Source organism: Labrus bergylta, chromosome 6 (assembly GCF_963930695.1).
Source record: "Labrus bergylta chromosome 6, fLabBer1.1, whole genome shotgun sequence".
NCBI lineage: Eukaryota > Metazoa > Chordata > Actinopteri > Labriformes > Labridae > Labrus > Labrus bergylta.
This window is the reverse complement of record NC_089200.1, coordinates 20,313,078-20,336,386: the sequence shown is the minus strand read 5'-3', so window position 1 is coordinate 20,336,386 and position 23,309 is coordinate 20,313,078. Positions and strand designations below refer to the sequence as shown.

The 23,309-nt window shown below is 40.8% G+C and overlaps 1 protein-coding gene across 7 annotated transcripts in view; it reads left to right on the top strand.

Annotated features, from left to right (window-relative positions):
- The window catches only part of slc44a5b (solute carrier family 44 member 5b), a 36,873-nt gene that overhangs the window by 404 nt on the left and 13,160 nt on the right, over nt 1-23,309 (top strand). For all 7 annotated transcript variants that reach the window (XM_065955960.1, XM_065955957.1, XM_020650036.3 and 4 more), the window contains exons 2-6: nt 14,694-14,742; nt 20,649-20,722; nt 22,223-22,307; nt 22,579-22,663; nt 22,796-22,909. In XM_065955960.1, the coding sequence (XP_065812032.1) occupies nt 14,694-14,742; nt 20,649-20,722; nt 22,223-22,307; nt 22,579-22,663; nt 22,796-22,909 (407 nt within the window). The remainder of the gene's footprint in view (nt 1-14,693; nt 14,743-20,648; nt 20,723-22,222; nt 22,308-22,578; nt 22,664-22,795; nt 22,910-23,309) is intronic.

The following is a 23,309-nucleotide window of genomic DNA, read 5'->3' as shown; positions in this document are numbered from 1 at the left end:
AAATACGCATTCACGGTAGAATAACGGGATGTACGGGATTTTTAACCTTCGGGAAAGGAACAAGCGTCTTTTTTTTTCCGTGTTTCTTCAGCTCTCCTCCTTTATCGTCATTGTCTTTGCCATGTTTCAATCAAACTGTATGATTTTTTTTAATTTTTATTTTTATATACAACTGTAGCCTATTGTTTACCTGATATAAAAGTCCACACAATTGGAGACTGTTAACAACAAGAAGTCTTTTCACCTCGCTTCCTCTTCCCTGAAAAGGCTCGTCACTGCTTTCATGCATGATTACAGAACAGCGTTGACTTCGGTAATAGTCGAAACTGACAATGATTACCGACTAATCCTGCCATTAGCCTACTTTCTCGATTAATAGTGTGGCCAATAACTGTTTGGTTTTGCAGCCTGACAGAGGGAAATGAAGGAGCCTGTTACCTCTCCCTCAACACCTCATGAAGATGCCGGATGGCTTTTTTTTTTGCTTTAAACGAAACAGTAGCCAAAAACAACAAAATATCCCGTTAGGGTGAGAAAATGAGAGGAATGAGCTGGAATCCGAGAGTAGCCTATTGGTCATTTTTACTTATTTTTTTTATTTTGAATAAGAAAGTTACTGTCAAGAAGCTAATGCATATCATTTGGCTATTCATCATTGACATCATAACCCTGACCCTGCAGCAAGAACATAGTTATTTTGTAAACAAGGACCCCTTTTCTTCTAGGCACACTGGCTAAACAGATATAGGCTAAGTAGACTATATCCTTAGGTTACCCCTTGTATTGTTTATGAATGTATAAATAGTAGGCTACTCACAGTAGGATAAAACAACTAGTCTTATTATGTGCACTTCCTTCCCCTCTCATCCACATTGAAGATAATTACAACAACAAAAAACGGTGGTCTACTCTCGTACAGTGAGGACGGTTCAAAGAAATGTCCCCTGTCAACAGATTTGATAACAAAGGCTTCATGTCACAAAGTGGCATATTCCCATGCAGCTAGAATTATGTCAGTATGTTTAATCCAAAGGGTGATTTTCTCTCCATTAGTCTGCCTTTGTATTCATGTTGTGTATTAGTGCAAATGTAATCCTTTATCACCACCAGATGCCCCACTGGGAGTTTTCCTTGATACAAAGACTTGCTTACACTGGTGATTTTTACCATTTAAACCATTGATATTTTATTTCTCTGCTAGGCATTATTTAGAGTTATTTCCTTTTTCAGGTCATGCTTGTTTTTCCCCACATAATTATCAGTTATAAAGGTGTCATATTATCAGCCTCTAACCAAGTTATATGTAATAACATAGGCACAGGTAGACTGTAAGAGGGACTAGCTCCTCAGCAACAGTACAGTAGTTGTACAGTTTTGGATGGACATTGTTGTGTAAAGTCTGCTCGTGATGGTATTTGTTTGGAGAAACGACCGTGTCTTGTTATTTTTCCACATGCTGACCCTGTGTGTTCCTCAGACCTCATGACTGCAGCACTCTGCCAATCAAGACTGCAACCTGTCAGCTGTAGTTGATTTGCACTGTCCTCTACAGACATGCAGCTCACCAACTGTGCCTTCATACCCTGTCACTCCCTGTTCATAAGTTCAAACTACCACAAACCTGAAGTTAGATTAGATGTGTTGATTGGTGGTACACAGCTCAGTGGAGGTTGAGAGTACAGAACAGTAGAGCCTGTCTGTCAATTATTAAGTCATTATTTAGATACAGAGAATATTCATCTTACCATTGTCAAGTGTTTCCCCCAGGTTTATCTTTTAGGAGCGTTGACCTGTTATTTTTAATTGTGACTTAATTCATATGTCTTCTTTTTTGGTCTTTAAAGATATTGGCCAAGAATATTTTAATGTTGCACCTCTGCTGTTACTTTATTAAGCTTAAAATGATACCATAACATATTTTTAGGTCATTTACAATACAATATGTCGGCCTGTTGGGCTTTGCGTAACTTCTGTAAACATGAGGGGACTGAATATAAAAAGGTTATGGTGCTTTCAGAGTCATTCACGGTTTTATTGTTTATTCTGCATGATTCATGTCTGAACAAAATGTTAACCAAATTTAAAATATCAGAGCACAATTTGGTTCCAAATGATGAATGAGTGAGCGTTAGAAAATGTTTGAGATTGGGATTATTTGCAATGTGTGTGTTTAATATACCCACAGAGACACAGAGTCGGACTCTGACTCAGACTCCGCTTATCACAAGACAAAACTCACAGGAGATGTTTTCAGAAAAGAGTGTTGTTTGTTTATATGGTGCAGCGTGCAGAATTGGTACATGCAACAAAGTAATGTTTGATATTTAGAATGTCAAATCTTGACGATTACGTCATGAAAGGGTCCGGCAGAAGTTGTGTGTGACTACAATATAATCACGCGAGACAAGGGAGGAATGTAGTCATGGCGACCAGCGGCAGGATGCAACCCGGCGTTTTTTTGGGTGGGATTTTTCAGTGCAGATCATCAGTGCAGCAATTTTCTGAAACTTGTATCCATATATCTACGATTGTATCTACTTTCATATATCCTACAACAACTTTCACTTCCTTCTCTTTCACCAACCGCCGTCCGATGGAGTTTTCAAATGAAACTTTATTAACAACTGTCAACGCTCCGTCACGATTTCACTCGTACAGTGTGAGCTCTCCGGCCGTGTCCGACAATCAGGTCGTACAGTGTGAGCGCATAAATCTCAAGGTCTGGTCGGGCGTCGTAAACGATCCAGTCGTACAGTGTGAGCTGACATGCCACCTCGACTTTTATACAATCGGGGATAAATCGCACAGTGTGAGCCAGGCTTTATGTCACAGGCATGCCTGTTTGTTTAGCTTGCAGTCTAACGTCAGAGTACTGGGTCGGTGTCTACAAACGACATCAACAAGGGGTGGACTCAAGGTAAATGTACATGCTGGATGTATGCTGCCAACCCAATCACATGCTGTAAACTGTACCGGCATTCTGGAAATGTATTTCTCAATTGGCTGAACAGGACAGTGAAACAGGTGGAAGATGTTCATGCTCGGCTAAAGTAAAACGAGTGCACATAAATTAAGTAAATTCCTTAAATTAATTACTGTGTTCCTTTCTTTTGGCTGGTGATCACGTTGGGTTGGCAGGCCGCCACTCCAAATGAATGGTGGGGGGGGGGGGGTGAACACTAATAGACTCATGTACATATAAGCTCTCTTGCATTTTTTTCTGTTGCCTCAACTACTGTGCTGCTGTCAGGGGAATTACACACAATGTAGTGAGACATTTTAATTGAAGCTGCTGGGATGTTTTAGTTTGTGTTGATATTAGCGCCCCCTGTGGACAAAGGAGTTCCCTTTTATCAGTGATTTTGTCATCAACATGTGAAAGTTGTGCTCTTTACAAAAACAGCCTCCTGCTTCCTTTTAGGAGTCAAACAATGTCACTCACCATGGATCTTTGTTGAAAATGTTAAAAGAAAGGCTGTTTGTGCAGGATGCTGTTTATGGCTTCATCTGACACCTTTACCCTGCAGTAGTGATTACAGGCTTAATAAATACTTAAATAGTCAGTGTTCACTCTAATGGTCTTTTTAGCTTTTGTAGGTCAAAGAGAAGTATCAATATTAATTTCAGTCTGTTTCATAACCAGCTGAAAACTCCTCACAGGAGCTCTGAGGAAAAAAAGCCCAAACAGTGTCCCCTGTCCAGCTAGTCAAGGGTGTCGGAGTTATGAGACCTCCAATACACACAATTCAATTCAATCTGGACAAACTGTAGGATGTGTATTAAAATGATTTTCAGTAGCTAAGTGGATGATTCTGTCAAGTGTATAATTCCCTGTTTAGCAATCTGGATCACTCTTCTATCATCAAGCTATTGCAGTGATTTTCAAACAGGAAGAAACTGACTAAGCAGAGCATCCTCACTTTATATCAGCAGAAGCCACAAGATGTGTTTTGTGGAAGAAGTGCTTGTGATCCCTTTTTTTTTTTCCATCAGGAAACCCACCTACTCAGTTGAAAGTAAATCCAAGGAAATGTAAAAAAAAAACAACAACTAAAGCAGAAGGTAATGATGGCTTACTGTTAATGATAATACTGAAATAACAACTAGCCTGAAATTAAAGTTTAAATGTCTTTTGATGATCATTCATTTCTCAAAATAAAATAGCTGAAACACTAGAAATCACAAGTTAACCATTTTAAGCAGCTTGTCAAGATACCTGCCATTCACAGATTCAAGTGTACTCCTGCAGCATGTTATATAACCTTCCCTACTATATTGTAAGCATTCACTGTGCTTTCACTGTCCTGGTGAAGTGTTCAGCCTGTCAGAAAGGCAGAAAAAAATAGCTCATAATCATTCTGTGACAGGTTTGTAAGTAACAAGTTAGATACGACTTCCATTAACCATAGGAAGTGTGGAGTCGGGGACACTGTTAATTAACACATTTCTCGCTTGGGCAGCTTCCCTAAACGCTGCATTTTTATACTGAGTTAATGCAGAGTCTAGATGGAAAGCTTCAAGCCAACCTCTGCCTGTGAAATTGCAGTCAGCAAAGGTTTTGCCTGAAATGACCCATTTTGCACCCAAGACTAAGTGCTATAATGGGTGTTTTAAGTGTTGCTGTCCTCAGCAAATACTTGTCTCAAATGAAGACCAGTGCTCACTCTGTAGGTCGTACACATTTTAGTTACTCTTCATGGCATTTGTAGTCATGGTTTCTAACGAGGTTATGTTCTTTTGCTTCTCAGTCCGTGTGTCTTTTCACAAGAGATAGCTTTGTCAGTGCCTGGAAGTTTGAAGTATATTATTCACACTAATGATAGGGTGAGTCAGTAAATAATTTCTAAGAGATCCACTTGGGCACAGTGGCAGGCACTGCATTTTATTTGTTGGAGTCTGTGAAAATGGGACATTCAGCTGTGATGATGCCTTCTAGGCGACAGCACGGAGTCTTTAAATTTCCAATTTGCAGTACAAATATAGTCAGTGTTTGTTTATGACTGGAAGGCTAAGCCACATTGACAGTGATTTATAAAAGACAACCCAAAGATACAGTGGAAAAGGATTGAGAGGGATAGGTTCATGCCAGACATGGAGGTTGGAGTCTCAAATGCACAGTGAGACAATTCTGAGATTAAAGTCAGAACCCCCCCCCCCCCCCTTAATCTTAACTCTGGTGTGAACAAAGCATATTTGGATATCAAGATGTGGCCTATCCTCTAATGTTTAACGTCATAAATCCAGGCCAAAGATGTTTGAGCCTGTCACTGATCTACGCTGGCAGCAGCAAGTCTCATTTCACAGGAACACAGGGCTGCCACTGACATGCCTGGAGGCTCCCACAGAAGTAACCAAGGTCACAAAGCCCCAGCCACAATACTGCTACCCCTCTGCTCACAGCAGCAGGCTAGCTGTCAGCGTCTGACACTCTCGGATGCTAAGTCCTCTCTTGGGGGTTGAAATCCCAACCCGGATCTCACTATTCTCTGCAATTGAGGGGATGTCAGCTAGCGCTGTATGCAGCATGCACAGTAAACACTGTTCATGCACTGAGGTAACCCAGTGGGCTATACCAAACCCTATATGCCAAGATGTGCCAAGTGCTCGGTCCTCGACCATCTGCTCATAGTCGACAGAACCCCGAGGGACCCTGCTAAGTCAACGTACACTAGATATCAGGATGTTGTTGTCTTGTCTCAATAAGAAGACAAGCACTTTAAAGGTTGTTCTGTTCTCCTGAGAGGGGAAGTAAGAGCGAGGCAGGGAAGATGTTTTTGGATACAGAAAGGCGATACAAGAAAGGCAGAGAAAGAGAGAGAGAGAGTCGTGGTGCTACGTGGAGAGTGTTTTTGTGTATTGTCTCAACATTTTTTGTGTTTTAAAAAAAAGGGGAGCCATCTGAAGCTTTTTAACTGCTTGGATATTTTCCAGAGACGTACTCCAAATCTATCCTTTTTTTCTTTGTGGAGGACTTGCGTGACCGTGATGCTGTTCTCAATTGTGAATGTGTTTATGATTTTGTGTGTGTGTGTGTTTTATTTTCTGTTTTTGCTATGTGAGAGTGCTGCCTGAGTTAAATTCTTTAAACTCCTTAGTCCTCTAAATTTGTGTATACTTGTTCAGGATGTTTTTTTGCCCTCGCACCATCCTATGACCTTCCAGTTGGTCATCCTATCACAGCTTTCAACCATTATCTTTAGAGCAGCTTTGTTTCAAGTGTGCTAGGCCCACAACTCTATTCTTGCAGGAGAAACCCCAAACACTGCTAGTTTTAGATGCAAACTACAAGAAAACAGAGAGCCCCAAACTGTGTTTCTGATGTTTTCCCCCCTCTATGGATTGGCAGAAGCCAGTGCTTTCATCAAATATGAATGAAAATACTGTATACAGCATTCAGGCTTACAGACTGCGCCTACCCCGCAGAGCAACATCATTATGCTGAATTTTTAACGTTTCTATTTTGTCTTTTATATTTATTTGTAGCTGCAGCTAAATTGGATCCAAGCCTAACATAGCTTTAAAAAGAAGTGCTATCTCACAGCACTCCACTCACTCCAGGTCTTGGAAATGTTAACGAGAGTAAAAACAACAACAGCAGGAAAAAAAAGGTTCCATATTTGCCCCCTCTGACCCAACCCATTTAGAGCACCTGCAGTGTTCGAGCTGTTTGCCTGACCACAGTATGAAAGAGGCCTGTGTTGGACAGTGGAGCCTGGGGACACTAGGGCCTGTGTCTGCCCGTGTTTATGTCTCTGCTTACTGGATGTCTTTATAGAGACTAGCTGAGCAGCAAGGGGAGGGGGTTGGGGGAGTGGGGGTGGAAATGGGATAGAGAGAGTGAAGAAAGTTTGAAGCAGGAGAGTGTGATGACAACACTGTACTGTATGATTAATATTCCAAACCAATTTTTATGTTTTGACACTGTCCTTTATGTACTTTAATAACTTGGATGTGCTGTGTGTGCTCTAATCTATCTCTGCTCTTACTGTTCATTAGCACATCTTACAATGTCTGCAGTGCCACATAAATGTATGTGTGACACAGTAAATGTGCTCACAATCGCTGAGCAGCATAACCTTGTGATAAAGTGAGCCACAGGAGATAACTGTGAAATTTCAGTCTCCTCCCAAAGTGTGCAATACAAGGCAATGAACTGCGTCTTTGACTTTCCCCGGAAGCTTTATCACTTTGCCGAGTTGTTACATGTGGTTCTGTTCCAGCACAGGCACTATGAAGTTAAGTCTCAGAAGTCAATCTCAGCACGTACTTCTGAATCTGTCTGAGTGTTAATGTCTGACTTCAGAATGAAGCATTGTCCCCATGCCTTCCGATCTATTCAAAGCTTTTTATTCAAAGTAATTGGTGGAATTTATTATAACACAGATTTTTTTATGGTTGTCTGAGACTTAGTGTATGTTGTTAGGTCGTCACCACTGTAAAACTGATCCACACAGACTAGAATCAAATGCAAATGGGATATTGCATTGAAGATCACTGCCAAACTTTTGTATGACCCTGATGCGTAACTTCTTAACCCATCAAAATTATTTCCTTCAAGAGCCTTCGATTACTATCATGATTGATGTGTTATGCGTAAATCCATCACAGCAGGACACGATGACATTATCCAACACCATGTCAATAGAGGAGACGAGCAGTAAGTGGAGCTAACAGTGACTCTAGCTGTCCCAGTGTAGTATGCCTGCCAGGCTTTTTCCAAATGTTGTTGACTACAGACCCCCATTCAGGCTGACTAGAGCAGCGGCACACATCCAGTCTTCCATCCTCGTCCAGTCCTGCACTGACAGATTGCACTGCAGTCCAAACAGCCGTCATGTATTGCAGAGCCTGCTGGAGTCCAGGCATCACTGATCATTTTCATCTCTCTCAGTTGTTGTCAGTAAGAACAGCAGCTAAAGCTGAATGAAGCTTAGCTGAGTAAGCACATGCTTATTTCCAGGATTGGAAATGTAACTTTTTGGCTCAGCGACCAAGGTGGCAGGTAGATAAAAAAAGTGTAACCTGCAAAGCATATTTTTACTGGCCAATACAATCAAATGTGCTTAAGTTTTATTACATACATTTGTTTCAGTACATCTAATTGTCTTGATAAGGTATCATTTTCTAATTTCATTCAAGGTTTCATGATCAATCACGACCGCCTCCCCCTTTATTTTACTGATGCTTCTCAAGAGCTGTGTAAGAAGTTTTTAATTTACAAAACAAAGTCAAGGACCCACCCAGACCGCCCAAGGACCCACCCAGACCGCATTTTAGACACCAGCAGGGAAATTCACTGTTATTTTAGCAGATCTGAGATGGTGTCCTTGTCCTTTTTTATCTGAAATGTTATCCCACATGAAATCAGCTACATGCAGCCTTGATTTTATTCCCTCAAAGTTTCTAAAATAGGTTTTTAACACAGTTGGACCCAGTATTTTATCAATTATTAATGGCTCCTTTGCACAAGGTGTATTTCCCTCTGTTTTTAAACTAGCTGTGGTTTTATTGTACAGACATTTACCCGCCATGTGGCAGATACCCCGCTGAAGTTTATTTCTGACTCTGCTTATGTCACCTGAATGCTATTGAATGAGAGTGTGTAATCCTGAACACCAATATAATGAAATGTGTTTGCTATTGGAGAGAGAGTATTGTATTCTGGATTTAGGGCATAATGACTGCCTTTGTTTGGCACTGGACTACAGTGCATGCTGGTCCTCAAGCTGGGCACAGGCATGCTGCACAACTCCAAACAGACGAGAAACGATTGACATGACTGAAAAAATGATCTACTCCCTGACACTCTCTGCAACACAATCTGTCTTCTCACTACTGCCACTCTTTGATCTCTATAACCGTTTCACACATACGGAAATCTCCTGAAAACTCTGGAGATTTGGCTACCCGAGGGACTTTAGGCTATGTGTGTACTAGGGGTGCAGAAATGCAAAATTTTCTCTAATCGATTACTCTTCCCATTGTTAAAGCGAGTACTCAAGTGATCGTTTTGTAGTTCTTTTTTTTTTCTGTGATTCTTTTCCCCCACGGGAGGCCCTGCCCCCAACTATGACGCAGTGCCGACTGTATCTATTGATTAATTTGAATCTTCGGGATTTTAATTATTGTTAGTAAGATGCCTTTGTATTAACATTCAAACATGACATTTCTTACTTCAACAGACAGCAAACCTCAAATAAAAATTCACACAGAGGTGTTATGACCGTTTTAACACTTTATTATAATTAGAGCAGTGAGTGTGGCGAGCGGACGTGCAGACCTCAATGCGCACTCATCGCACGTTGAAGCTGTTTTGACAGCAACATTCTGTCAACAAAGACTACAGTCTGCAGTGTAGAGCACACTTTACTCTGGTAAATGAAGTTACAATACAGGTGAACAATTTAAGTGTCTGTCTGTTTCATCTTTCTCCTCTGTGCGTAATGACACACTCACTCAATCTCACTCGTCCGTCCGCTATGAGCTATTTCTCCCTATAAGGTTGTTCCATTTTGTAGTTATTAAAAAAATAATCATCTAAAATTCCAAAATATAGGAAAACATCTAGTTATGCTGCTCTGTCCTGGATGATCAAACGTCTTTGGTTTGGCGGGGTAAAGCGGTAATCGCAAAGTCAAAGTCCTTCTTTTTCTGTGGACTAAAAAGACAATTTGAACTGAACTTTCATAGATCATATTGCATATTTTGTTTGTTTGGGACTTTTTGTTCATTGTGAATTCATAGGGGGGGTTAATTAAATGGATATTTTTGTTAGGGTAGCAGCGTACAGAGCCTTTATCAGCGCTTTGTTTGTCATCTATTTTCTTTTTGCGCTCGTGCTCCTTTTTTTCTGTTTTGAATTAGGCCTATCCTAGAACCCACAATGCAACAAGGAACATTTACAAAAATGTGGACTCCAAAACGATTATCGATTACATTTTTTTGTAACCGATTATTATTTAATGAACGAGTACTCGTTTGCACCCCTAGTGTGAACGCAAACAGCCGCATTTTTCGCGCGGACTTTCTCCGTAATTTCTCCGGCCATACCCCTAGTATTTAATCCGCAGAAAGTCAGAGTGAGCTGATGTCTGAACGCAGCAGCATATACTCCAGAGATTTCAATTTGAGCCAATGGGACCCGAGTAACGTTTATATACAGTCACTGCCTAAAGTGTCTGTACATGACCTCTACGATCTCCATGCACGTAATTAAACAGCTGCATTATGTTTTCTGTTCGTCAGTATGTTGTCTCCCTGCTCTTTTGTGGATGTTGTCATTCCATTGGACTACACATAGCATTGATATAAAGGCAAATATTCTCATTATAACGTTGTGTAGCGGACTGTGTTGCTTCGGCCGCTACTTCCGCATTGTTTATTTACGTCACGTCTTACCTCAGGAAATCCCCCGACCCCCCTCCCCTCTGACAGGGATAGTCCCCCGCTGTGAGGAGCATTTGTGAACGGCTAGGTCGGGAGAATCTCCGGAGAAGTCCTCCTGTACATATCTAGATATTATCCGGAGTGCAAAACGGCTTATGTGATGCAGCTTGCTCTCTCACCATATGGAGTAACCTGTTTAATCCCTATTGTCCCCGAACTGTGGAGACCTGCATGTGTCTTGAGTATTCACACAACCTAGGAAGATAAATTATTTTTTTTGTTGTTGCCATATATAACTCTGCTTCTTGTCTGGTAACCAGCTTCATGTCATGCTTGACCTCAGCAGTTGTATGTCTTATTAACTCTGATGTAGATAATGTGATGCAGCCTGCTGGCAAAACGGGTTTAGAAAACCGCTAGAATATGAAAGCAATTGGAGGCATCTTAAGTCTCAAAGAATAGCTAATTTGACAGTAGCCCATTGTGCTCAGTAGCTGGCTTTAAAAAAGGCTCATATTAAAATGTGAGTGGTATGGAGCTATTTTCAGTTCCAACTGAGGGCCTGATTCAACAAGAATGTATAAAGTATTACGTATTTTGATGCCAGACAGGTTTCACCGTTTAAAATATGCGTCCTCTCTCAATGGAACAAGCAAAGGCAATCTTGGGGGTGTGGGACTCACACCCTCGTGTCTACGGTGGCCTTGAAGTGCAAAACTCGATGACAGCAAATCATGAAACACGACAATTCAGAAAAAACAACGACAGAATCAGAACACAGCGATGAAATCAGATGTTTTTATTTTATTTTGATGTTGCGTTTTTAGATTTGCCATTGATTTTTCTTCTTATTTGTTTCTTTTTGTTATTTGTCATAGTGTTTTGCACTTCAGAGCATATATATATATATATATATATATATATATATATATATATATATATATATATATATATATAACATACATATTGGCCCCAGATTGTCTCCACAGATGTGGTAGTGGTGTCCATCTGCTGACACCTGACTGATTTTAACCCTAGTTATATTAATAATTTAATGTCAAAGTAATTGTTGCAGACTTTAAATGCAGACCATTTAAAGTGGTAGAATTTGTTTTCATGATGACTGGAAAGTTTGCCCATGACACCTCTTAAAAATACCGCTGTGCAGTTATCACCTGGTCTAGGCAGATGGTTTTTGTCTCAATTCAAACTGCTTGTGGTTGTTAGCACTAGTGTTCCTGAATTAGATGGGTATTTTCTTTGCAATGATGCTTATTTGCATACAAAGGGGACAGTTTTTCCACAAATGGCTGTGTAATGGCTCATTTCAGTAGGCACAACCATCACTGACCCTGTTTGCTCTGCAGTGCAATTAGGGGTGATTCATCTTCACTGTTTAGCGAGGCCAAAAGCAGCACAATCCTTTTGTTAGGCCTTTAGTGTAAGTTGGAATGCTTGACCCTGATTCTTGGTATTGGACTCAATTCATGTGTATCCATACACTGCAATATTTTATTAAAGGTTTGGAAAAAACCTTCTCCAGTAATGACAGTTTAATCAATCTCACTGTGTTGTAGGATTATATGTATGAAGTATACTTTGTGCATGCATGGCTTTGTTGTCAACATTTTAGATCATTCATTTGAGATAAGAGCAGTATCTTGTACTTTCAGGTCCTGTTCTCTGCAAATGCCGCAGTGAGCACCTGGTCTGGTGACATTGTGTCCTTGGCTGAGGAATTCACACACTTAACCTAGAACATCACCCATTTTTAGACCTGAAACATAACTCAAATGAGTGACTTCTAGTGAAAGCCTAACAGATGGCTTTAAAAGAGTATTTTTAACAACAAGGATCAAAACAAACGGACATGGAGCCCCTCATAGGTATCCTAAAAGAGAAGTTAGCTGCTCACATTGCCTCCATGACAAAGAGCTGAAAAGACACCTACAGTGCATGTAAGGATTGTGAGACCTGCCATTATTTGAAAGCTAAACTCTAACCTTTGACACACTGTTCTCCATCTGCCAGGAGTCTTACCCTTACCAGTATAGTCTTGAAGGAGAAACAAATGTTACTGTGCCAGCTCACCTGAATCCAAGTACAGTTGTGGTCCAGAGCATATTTTATTTTTTGCTGCTGACTGTGCAGCCTAGGACAGCAATGCTGTTGGTGAGTGACTGTTGCTCTCTTGCTTTCCTGACATCATTTTTCTGCTTGCCCAGGGAATTATCGTCTGTATCCATCAGACTACATCTGCTATGGTAGAGAAATCCCTGTGGGAAAAGGCATAACCCATACAGATATATTGCCTTGTGAAAAACTTTCAAAGTTCAAAAGAATTCCACCATGGTCAGACAATTGGGAACTCACTTCGGGTACAATGTGTGGTGTCTTGTTGTGGGCAGCTGCCGGGTTTTACTCCTCTGAATCAGTTTATTTTTTGAGGCAGAGATAGAGTGTGAAGAGCAGAGTTTATTATGTTGTTGCAATTGTGTCCAGTCCAGGCACCAGCATAAATCCTAGGATACTAGCATATATCCTATTATATGCTGTAGATGTGAATGGACTTTTTTTCTGGTCGACAAATAAAGCCTGCTGTGAACATTTTTTGCAGTGATCTTTGCATTTACAGTTTTTGGCAGTTTACTGACCTTTTGCGAATGATGAAGTTAGTACAATTATGTGCTGCAGACATTCAAATCATAGTGAAAGAAGGACTGACACTGAGGTCAAAGCAAGTTCACCTTTAAGGGATGTTTGGGTATTTTTCCAGTGGGTTTGTATGAGGTACTTGTCAGTAGTAAGTGTATTAGCCACAGGAGATGCTGGTCAGCTCGGCCCTTAAAAGAAGCCGGCCACAGAGATTACACCGCAGCGTTTGTACCACGATTTTTAGCTAATGTTAAGGAATCACTAACCTTAAAAATCAATTACAACTTAGGTGTTTGTTATATATGGAACAATTTATTTAAGCACCACTTGGTCTGTAGCGTACGAGTCGACCTGAATTTTGCCTGGTAGACTGATAGTTATATTCATATTACTGCCGCCCAGTTTGAAATCACTTTAAGTAACATATGTAAGATTATTAAGATTATCTGGCTGACTCAGCACAGTAATGGTTGTAGAATTAGTTATGTAAAGCTTTGTTGATGAGGTATACATTAAGCTGAAGCAGGACAGATGAAACTTGTTGAAAGAATAGGAATTAAAATGGTTTGTGCTCATTAAATTGAGTCTTTTTAAAGGATGTTTAATGTACGGTTTGAATTGACCCTTCCGTAACTACGTAGTAGTGTTCTCACTTCTCACACTTTCAACAGCAAGTCTTGCATGTTCTTTCAACAGGATCGGTTCTGGGAATGGGCAGATGGGAGATCGTGCCGCTCCTAAGTCTGCCCCAGCTGCTTGGAGATATTACGCTCCACATGTTATGATTAATAAGGCCTCCAGAACATCTCATGCTCAGTTTCAACTTGGGTATGGACCACTTAGTCACCAAGGAAGCTCTAAGATATATGTTCACATTTGCAATCTCACCTATAAGCGTAAGCAGTTGCCCCCTTTGGTGACTGATGGTGCCTGCAACTGTGGTTTGGTTTTTACTTTGCTGGGAATCTTCACTGTGACCCAGATAAGCTGTTTGGCTTAGTAGTTCTTCAAATGATTTATTATTAAATATGTGTTAGCTTGATTGTTTTGTCTTTACTGCTTCAGTGATGAATATCCAGTTTAATCCCAGCCCTGCTGCTGCATGAGACCGGCACTGTAAAATGGCCTAGTTAGTTTATCCTGGCCAGTTGAGTAGCACAGCAGGTTTTAATGTTTGTGAAATATGCTCATAAACATTTGGATATGTTATTTTCCATGTACTTAATTACACTAAAAGAAGAGCCTTGTCATAACAATTTTAGTTCTTATTCTGAGTAAATCTTTATCTGGTTTCTTTTAACAGATTCTGCACATAAATCTGGAGAAATGTGGCATGGTTTTTATTTTTGGAAGCATTCTGGTTTCTGTTTAAAGTCTAATAGTCTATCTGCATTTAGGGCATTGGCTGAATACATGTAAACAATTTCTATGAAGAACAAAACAGGCTTGAATGCAGAAGTCTTTTCCTCAACCTCCATCAGTGGTCATCTAACACCATTTAAGCTTTTGATTGATCACTACAAACCGATATCTGCAGGCAAGTGCTGCTTGCAGCTATCCTACAGACAATGTGAATTACAGTGAATTTTACACGTGTTGTATGAGTCTAACCTTTTGTCAACTAATGTTATTCTGCTCTGCTTGTCTTGTAGGTGAACCACGCAAGTTTGATCCAAACTTCAGAGGCCCGGTTCACAACAGGTAATACATATATTTATCATCATACATAGATAGATGGATAGATAGATAGATATACTGTACTTTATGTCTGTCCCAACAGTGACAGAAATTCTCCTTTGACAAGGCTCAAACATTACATTTCATTAAAAAAAATACAACACAAAGTACAGACATTAAAAGAGGACTGTTCAAAACACCAGCTGCTAAAAAGTGTCCATTTTCTTTTGTTCAGGGTGGTTATTGCAGAGGGAATGAAGGTTTTTTTGGAGATGTTTTTCCGACCAGAGGGACTATGTAACGTCTGCCTGATGGCAGTAAGTGAAAGGAGGGGGGTGAGAGGGGTCCTATGTGATCAGTGTGGCTCTCCTGATCACAGAGAGGGCAGTTTGGGATTTACCGATTATTTTGCTGACCTGATTAACTATGCGGAAGAGTTCTGTTTTGTGTGTGGTGGTGAGGGAGTTGTACCAGGATGAGGTTTTAAAAGTGAAGATGGACTGAATAAGTGATATGTAAACCAGAGTTGAAATGTGTTTGCCCAATGAAAAGTCTGTAGTTTCCTCATCAGGTGGAGGTGCTGTTGTGCTTTTTGTGTAAACAGAGTCAGCATTCTGTGAAAAGCAGAGACAGGTGTCAATCTCTGATCCCTGATATTTAACACACTGACACTGCTCTACAAGCTGAGCCTGGATTGTGAGCGGTTGGAAGAGAGGTGATGGTAATCTTTTCATGCTCCCACAGGGGCCACTATTGGTATTAGTATGACTCATTAGTAGCTTCACTTATATGTTATATATATCTTATATATATATCTCTATAAAAACACATTCAGAGACATCACTGAAGATAATATCAGGAAAAAAGATCAGTTCACCTAAATGCTTGATAGACCTGGGGGTTTACCAGAGACAGAAATCTGAATTTTTGCATAGATTTATAACTTAATACAAGTTGTGAGAGACGGACTAGGTTTTTTGGTCATTTGGATGAACTCACCCTTTAACAACAACTCACAATCTTTTAACATCTTATTTTTTACATGTTTATGGATTCTGACGATTGTATAATCCTTTTGGCAGCTACCCGTCAGGGCGCTTCTGGATTGATCATTTGTCACGCTGCGTTAATAAAGATCGAGGTCGAAGTACTGGCAGCTCTCTCCACTCCACCACACAGATCAATGGCCATAAGTCAAGCTGGTGGCTGGAGTTAGCCCAATGACACACACTATTAACCAGCCAGATACACCTAAAAGAGATGTAGTCCACACATCACCTGGACTATCTCAGGGAGAAAGTGAAATGTCTCCTGTTTCTCACCCAGATGAACAGAAGAACTACTGCTGATAAACTGCAGCCAGCTATCTGCCTCATGAAAACTACAAATCTACACCAGGCACAGCTTCTTTATGCATGCATTTATTTAAAATGTGTTTTTTAATTAGAAAAACAATAGTAGTTAAGACAATACTCTTTTTATTCAATATATAAAAAATAAGATTAGAAAGGCTGACATATCAAAATTTGGTTGAAAATGACAATTTTAGGAATATTTGAGTCAGTAGTGTTATACTCTACATTCAGAAACCAGAGGTGGGACAACCTCATTGTTTTGCAAGTCACAAATAAGTCTCAAGTCTTTGGTCTCAAGTCCCGAGTCAAGTACCAAGTAGAGACAGGCAAGTTTCCTGAGTCAAGTGCATAGCCCTAAACTTTGAATTTCCAGTCCTAAAGTTGTCTGTAGCACTCTTCATCAACAACAATGTCATTTTAACAGAGTTTTCTCTTTTTTTATGATTTAAATGTTTCTGAATTCTGTGTTTTACAATGTGTTTCATTGGATCAGATCTCGGGTTTAAGGATTATTTTAACTGATCAAGAAATAGAGAAATTATATATTTTTTGCCTTTATTTGTAAGGTAGTAATGCCTACCTACCACTGCGACCCTCTGGAACCCCCCCTTCATATACTGTAAGTGACAAAGGGGGCATGCGCTTTAGTTGCACTGTATCTTCCGTGGTTACACACTTTTAAAACTCAAGTATGTTAGTGTCATAGGGCTCAAGTTCAAGATACAGTACGTCAAGAGTCATTGCCGTTGAAGTCTAGATCGAGTTGTAAGTCTTTTATGATATTGTCAAATTGAGTCCAAAATATTCAAATCTGTGACTTGGGTCCACATCTCTTTCAGAATCACAGCTAACATCTTTCAGTTTAGAGGTTTGCCCTACACACTCTCTTTAGCACAAAGAAGAACAGAACTTTTGCAATAAAACCAACGTGTTACCGGAAGCTTTTTCTTGCCGATTTAGTCATTTCTTGAGCTAATTTAGGCTCTCATCTCTTTTATGTTCAGTGTCAGTTTGGCAGGCTGCTGTGAAGGCATGTTTCCGTCCTCCTGTGCCTCTTTATCCCACCCTCTCCAGCCCATTTCACTGCTACAGCTGGGTGAAGGCTCCAAGGATACTTTGATGTTTCTGTGGCTTAGAGGCTTTTCTTAATGAGAACTGGGAGAGAACCAACTCTGTGGTCGTCTATTCATGCGAGCTCGATGCTTAAATGAAGAAATGGTGTCCGTGTTTATTGAGCAGTCCTCTTAATAACAGACAAAGTGTACATGGTGTAAATTCAATCTGGCTCTAGCTATGGAAAATATAATGCATAGATAATATTATCCACAACTGCACAACCTAAAGCCATCTCATAAGTCTAAATTACGTTAAAGGGTTTTTCTTTGTGCAGTCCAAAAATAATGAACTACAACTCAGGTGTTCAACAGCATACATTAAAATGTTCCCACAGGATTTTTTTTTTGTTAGAAAAACTTCCCATTTGTATCAGTTTCCTTCTTTGCTTCCTTGACTCTGACCCCCAATTTCCACAAACTGTAAGCACACTGTGGTCCGTCAGCGCCACGGTTTTGCTCTGCCGGACGGCGGCCCTGCCCCCCCTGGATCCGTTTCTAGAACGTGCGCGCAGCCATGAGCAGCTGTACACACATTACAGGAGAAATACAAGATCACGCGGGAATAAAGAACAAAACATGCAAACAACATGTTACTTTGTCTTTCTGAGGTTGCGTTGTGGTTCGTTTGGTGCCAATTTTGACTTAATGTTGATGAAGTGATGGAAAATACGACCGTGAGTCTGTATATTGTGTTTTATTTTGAAATTGGTCAACGCTTTGTGTTTCTTTGTCTGACTTCCTGTATGGATTGTTAAATGTTGTCCCGCTTGACGCGTGCCTGCAGCATACTCTGCCCAAAGTAGACTTGCAGCGTATTCGAAATGGAGACAGGCCGCGGCGCTCGCTGTGCAAACACAATTATTAACCAGAGGGTCAGCGTAGTGTGCTGCGCTGACGGATAGCGGCACACGCAGTATGTGGAAAATGGCGGTAACAAATTACCTTTTTGAGTGCAAATGTGTAAAAGTAATCCCACACTGATACTGTCTGTTACAAAGCAGGGCACATTCACACCCAATCACAACCATGCTTTTTTTGTGGCACTGCTGCAATCTATGTCACCTTGGCTCCCATAGAATAGCCCCGCAAGTATAATACTGACATGGAAGTTCCTATTGTGCTGACAAAGCATGTTGATGTTTAGTTTGTTTTGTTTTGACATTCAAAGCAGCATTGCCTGACAAAGCAAGCAGGGCGGTGCATGGTGCATGGTGCATAGTGCATGTGAAACTATGTGTAGGTGACTTCTGAGGTTTCCGATTGAGGCCAGGTTGTAGTCCGATAAGATGTGCAGTTTGCCTTCATTTTGTGGCCTGCTTTGCTGCGATAAGGGAACAAAGCTGAGTTGTTTTTACTCTCCTCACAATTTGTCAGCCTCCCTTCAACACTCATCCTCACATGCCTCAAAGGTGACTTTGTGTTAGCACAGTGGTGCTGTGTCTGCACTTTGTCTTAATAATGCAGTGTGTCTATATGAGGCAGTGGGAAAAACAAGACAGATCTACTGTAACAGTCGCATTATGTTGGAGGGGAGGCAAGGTCAGCTTCAGACTCCCACCTCTCACATATATCCCTCTGTGGTCACCTGTGTTATGTGGCTGAGTGCTTGCTAACTTGTCTACATGCAAAAGGAAGGAGAGGGACTCAAAGGCAAGGAATGCAACCATCACCATGGCCACGCAGACGGCTTTTCTCTTTGTTCTTTTTTTTATTAATTGAATGAAATGGCACTCCCTTGTTTCCCTTCGTTAACAATAAGCACAGATAATTTCAGCAACTGTTCTGCTTTTTTTGTGTGGCAGGTTATCTTTATGCTTCTCAGATTTACCGTCTTCCCTGAGCAGAGCTGTGCCCACTTTATCTGCCTTTGTTTCTCTATTGTCTCCCAAACACACCTGTAAGTGTTGATTTCAAAGTAACATAGTCCTTAAGCCTAATTTCATTTGAACAAACAACTCCTTTTATTATTTTTGGTCATTAAGTCGCATCTGTTGGAGGCTTTGGCCTGTGTTAGGATGTTTGCCTGAAGGCTTAGAGCAGACAGCCAATGAGTCAGTCATCTGCTCTAAATGTGCTCCCTGGGTTATGAGTGCAGATATAACGTTCAGAATTTTCCAGGTATCTTTTTTTTTTTCTGGAATGAGAAGGCGTTTTAGCAGCCCTGCTGGGACTGACAAGACTCCCAATCCTCTGTATTGCTAACTTCAGCAAACCAATGTACCTGGAGCCATATGTTAACACAGATTGCAGACTTTAAAGCTGTAATTAATGCAGGACCATAAAAAGAAGCTCTCACAAACAGTCGAGGATCATTTGCAATTCACGCTTTAATAAGTAACACGGATTACCCTAATTTGAAGATGCTACACCCGGCGTATAGTTTAGATAGTAATTGGTTCTTGTTTGCAGCTTAATTTAAATGCAGCAGTGTTTGTTAAAGCTGTTATTTTATCCTGTTCTGTATGGGTTGATCCTCAGCTGATCCCCTCTGTGTGCAGCAGTGTGCTCGTCTCTCTTGAAGGTCTGCCACTGAAATGGTATTTGAAAGAACAGCGCGCATATGTATGGACCCATGTTAGCATCCTGCATACAAAACAAGGACAATCAAGTCTTCAAAGAACTACACAGAGGAAATCTCTCTGAGCTCCGGCCTCCTTTTGACATTGGCCTTGCTCCTGTGGTTGAAAGGAGAGAGGAGAGTTCGAAAGCAGGAGGAAATGAGGGTCTCGAGTCAATTTGTGTCGGGTATGGTGTTTCAAGAAGGCTATGCATGTCCCTTGTGTAGTACTACTGGGCACAGCAGATTGAGCTTGGCTTTAGTCAAGGCTGGGCTCACAGCACTTATAGGCTGAATGATTTTGAAGGAGGGTTGAGAAAGGGGATGGACTGACAGCTACAGTCAGGGTGGGGAGCAGGGAAGGAAAGCTAGTTATGGTAGACTGTAAAGGAAGACTCAGAGAGAGAGAGAGAGAGGGGGGGGGGGGGGACTCTGGGGTGTTGCTTTAAAGTAGCAGACTGGGCCTACTGTGGAGAGATCTTCAAATAGCTGCCTCTGTGCCTGTGGGACAGTCAGTTCGGGGTGGGGGGGGGGGGAGATCAGAGTCTCATTAGAAAGTCAGTAGAGCTCTACCAAAGCTTCTCTGAAAAAAGAAATCAAGTCAAAGACACCTTATTATTGTAATGCCTAGCAGCAGTCCTGCACCTAAATGAAGACCTCACTCGCACTTTCCATACAAAACTTTGCCTCACGTTTTTTTGACTTAATAGTTAAACACGTACATACACACTTAATCTCCTTGCGTCGAGGTGGAAAATTCCCCATTGCCCCCTGGGAACATATAAGTGCATGTGTTTGCTTATGATACTGATTTGAAAGTCGTCCTTCAGCAACAAACTATTCAGAAATAACCTTGTTTTCTTTGGTAAACATGTTCGTTTCCTGTCTCCCATTTGTTCCAAGGAGCTGCACTGATGTTGTTTGCTGCGTTATCTTCATCATTGTCATCCTCGGCTACATCGCTCTGGGTACTGTGGGTGAGTTTGACACATCGCTGCTGATTACATCACACAAAGCTTCATAATAGGCACACAACTGCACAAACCTAAACACGCACGACAGTAGTTATGTGTTCCAGTGAAGATGTGGTCTAGAGATGTGAACTGATCGCTGGCCTGTTTGACGGTTAAAAGTTACAAACGGAAAGTCACCTCGAAAACCTAAATCAGCCACAAAATAGGAGACATGCTTATCTTCACAGGATGCCTGACACTTGAGGAGAAATAATCCATATTTTTGTTTGTCATTTTAAATATTCAAAATTTCATGGTGGGTTGTTCAACAAATTGCCTGATTGTTAAACGTGTGGGGGAGCTGAGAAATGTCGCTTCCCAAGAGAATGGCTATTCTTTTAATAGATGTCCTCACCAAAACATGCAGCTTGTATTGCTCACTCTTAAAGGTTTTTTTTTTTTTACTTGAAATGATCTGAATGTAAAGCTGTTTAGAACTCCTTGAAGAATTTATGAGCGGTGATTTCTCTTCCTTGTCATTTCAATCAGATTTTCTTCATACAAGTGAGTTCACTGAAGTGTGGAAGAGGTCATATTATCTGTGACTGACTACAGTCCTGTGGATCTCCTTTTGAGCCCTGATTTTCTTGCACTCTTGATTTTACGGTTTTTCTTTCTCTCCTTACCCCTCAGGATTTATGTATGTGTACATGTATCTTTTTCTTTTAATAGCTTTATTCCTATCCATTGTTTTCTTCGCTGCCATTTTTCTAAATCTTTTTGTTTTACAAAATCACATCCTGTTTAATATCCTGTTGAGCACACCTTTGTTTCTCCATCGATCAGTCAGATATTTTTTATATACATCACTAAGTGTATATATCGCAATATATATACCCCCCCCCCTGTAATTGACGCCGCATCTACACCCAGACATGGGATGGACTCACTGCTTTCCAATCATTTAAAAAGAGCAACATGACAATGGAAGTACCATCAAGCATGTCAGAATTTCTCAGCTTCACCATCCTTGGTGTGTCAAAGACTTGTAGACTGCCTTTGTTGTGCTGTTCAGCAAGCAGTGTTTCATTGGCTGACAAGGTGAAAGGCCTAAACACTGTGTTGTTCAGGTTGGCCAAACAAATGAAAAACATGGATTGCCAAGTAAATTGAAATCTGTGGTTGCTGCTACTTCTATCCAGTGAAATAGAACAAACAGATTCAACTGGATAGATTTTGTTGTGTGTTCTTTATTGGTGTAGATGTTGCTTCTTAATTGTCGTGAATAAATGCAGTCCTCTAAATGTGTTTGTTTTTTACCCTTTGGTTACTACACAGAGAGGAGGTAGAACATGACACTGTCAGCTACAATAGTACTACTGTCTTATAAGATAAGATATACTTTATTGTCCCCAAAGGGAAATTTGTCTTGGACAGGAGTCTGTGTCGCAGCAGTGCGGCGCCACCGAAAGGTCTAGTATATAGCTGAAAGTAACAAATCCAACAGTTGTGATTTATTTTCAGCCTGGATCCACGGCGACCCCAGGAAAGTCGTCTATCCAACAGACAGCCACGGCCAATTCTGTGGCCAACAAAACAGCCCTAATGCGTAAGTGGGAAAATATCTTAATGTACTGTTAAAAGGAAAAGTAGTGATCCTCTATTTGTTTGTCAGCTTGATTCATAATTGTCTTTACAGAAAAAAAATGGATTTGACCACAATACAGGGAGATGGCTTGCAACTATTTGCGGCAGGCTTCACTACAGAGTGCATACACTCCCTGTCTCTGAGTGTGTGCGTGTGCATAGATGCTTGCTGATGGAAAAAAAAAAAAAAGTAATCTGAATCATCTCAAAGTCTCCTTCCTTTGTCTCCGCAGAAACAAAGCCATATTATTCTACTTCAACATGTTGAAATGTGCCAATCCTGCAGTTTTAATTAACCTCCAGTGCCCTACAACCCAGGTAAGAGGCCGAGTGAAGCCCCTCCCAGCAGCTTATTTTGACACTGCTTCATGTTGCCCTCAGACTTTTTCACGCTTGATTATGCAAGATTGATGGGATCTCTCATTAAGAGGATGTGTTGCTTTTCTGCAGCTCTGTGTCTCCAAGTGCCCTGACAGATTTTCCACTCTGCTGGATGCGTGGAATACCAAAAACTGGGAATATTACAAGAAATACTGCAAGCCGGGCTTCGAGATTGGCAGCAAGGTGAGAGACTATTCGACTATTTTCAATGAGAAAAAATTCATGTTTTTTTAACCCTGTGAGTGTTTTGGATGGCTCCTTTTATTAATGGAGACCAGGTAATATTATTTGCCCCTTACCTTTGCTGATCTTCTAGACAAATAATGTGCACATGGATACCTGTCTCATGAATTTCATTCAACAGTTTATATGAATTTTCTTTTCCTAAATGTAGACCTTCTGCTTCTGTTGTAGACACTCTTTATAATAAAACAAGAAACTCATCCACTTTGTAGTGCTCTCACAGCCGTCATTAGTTTTCTGTAAAGTCTCTGTGATGCAGAGCTCGTTGGAATCGATTGTACTTTTAGAGACAGGTGAAAGTGAGCTCACATCCACTGATCCACATCACAGCTCTGTTCTG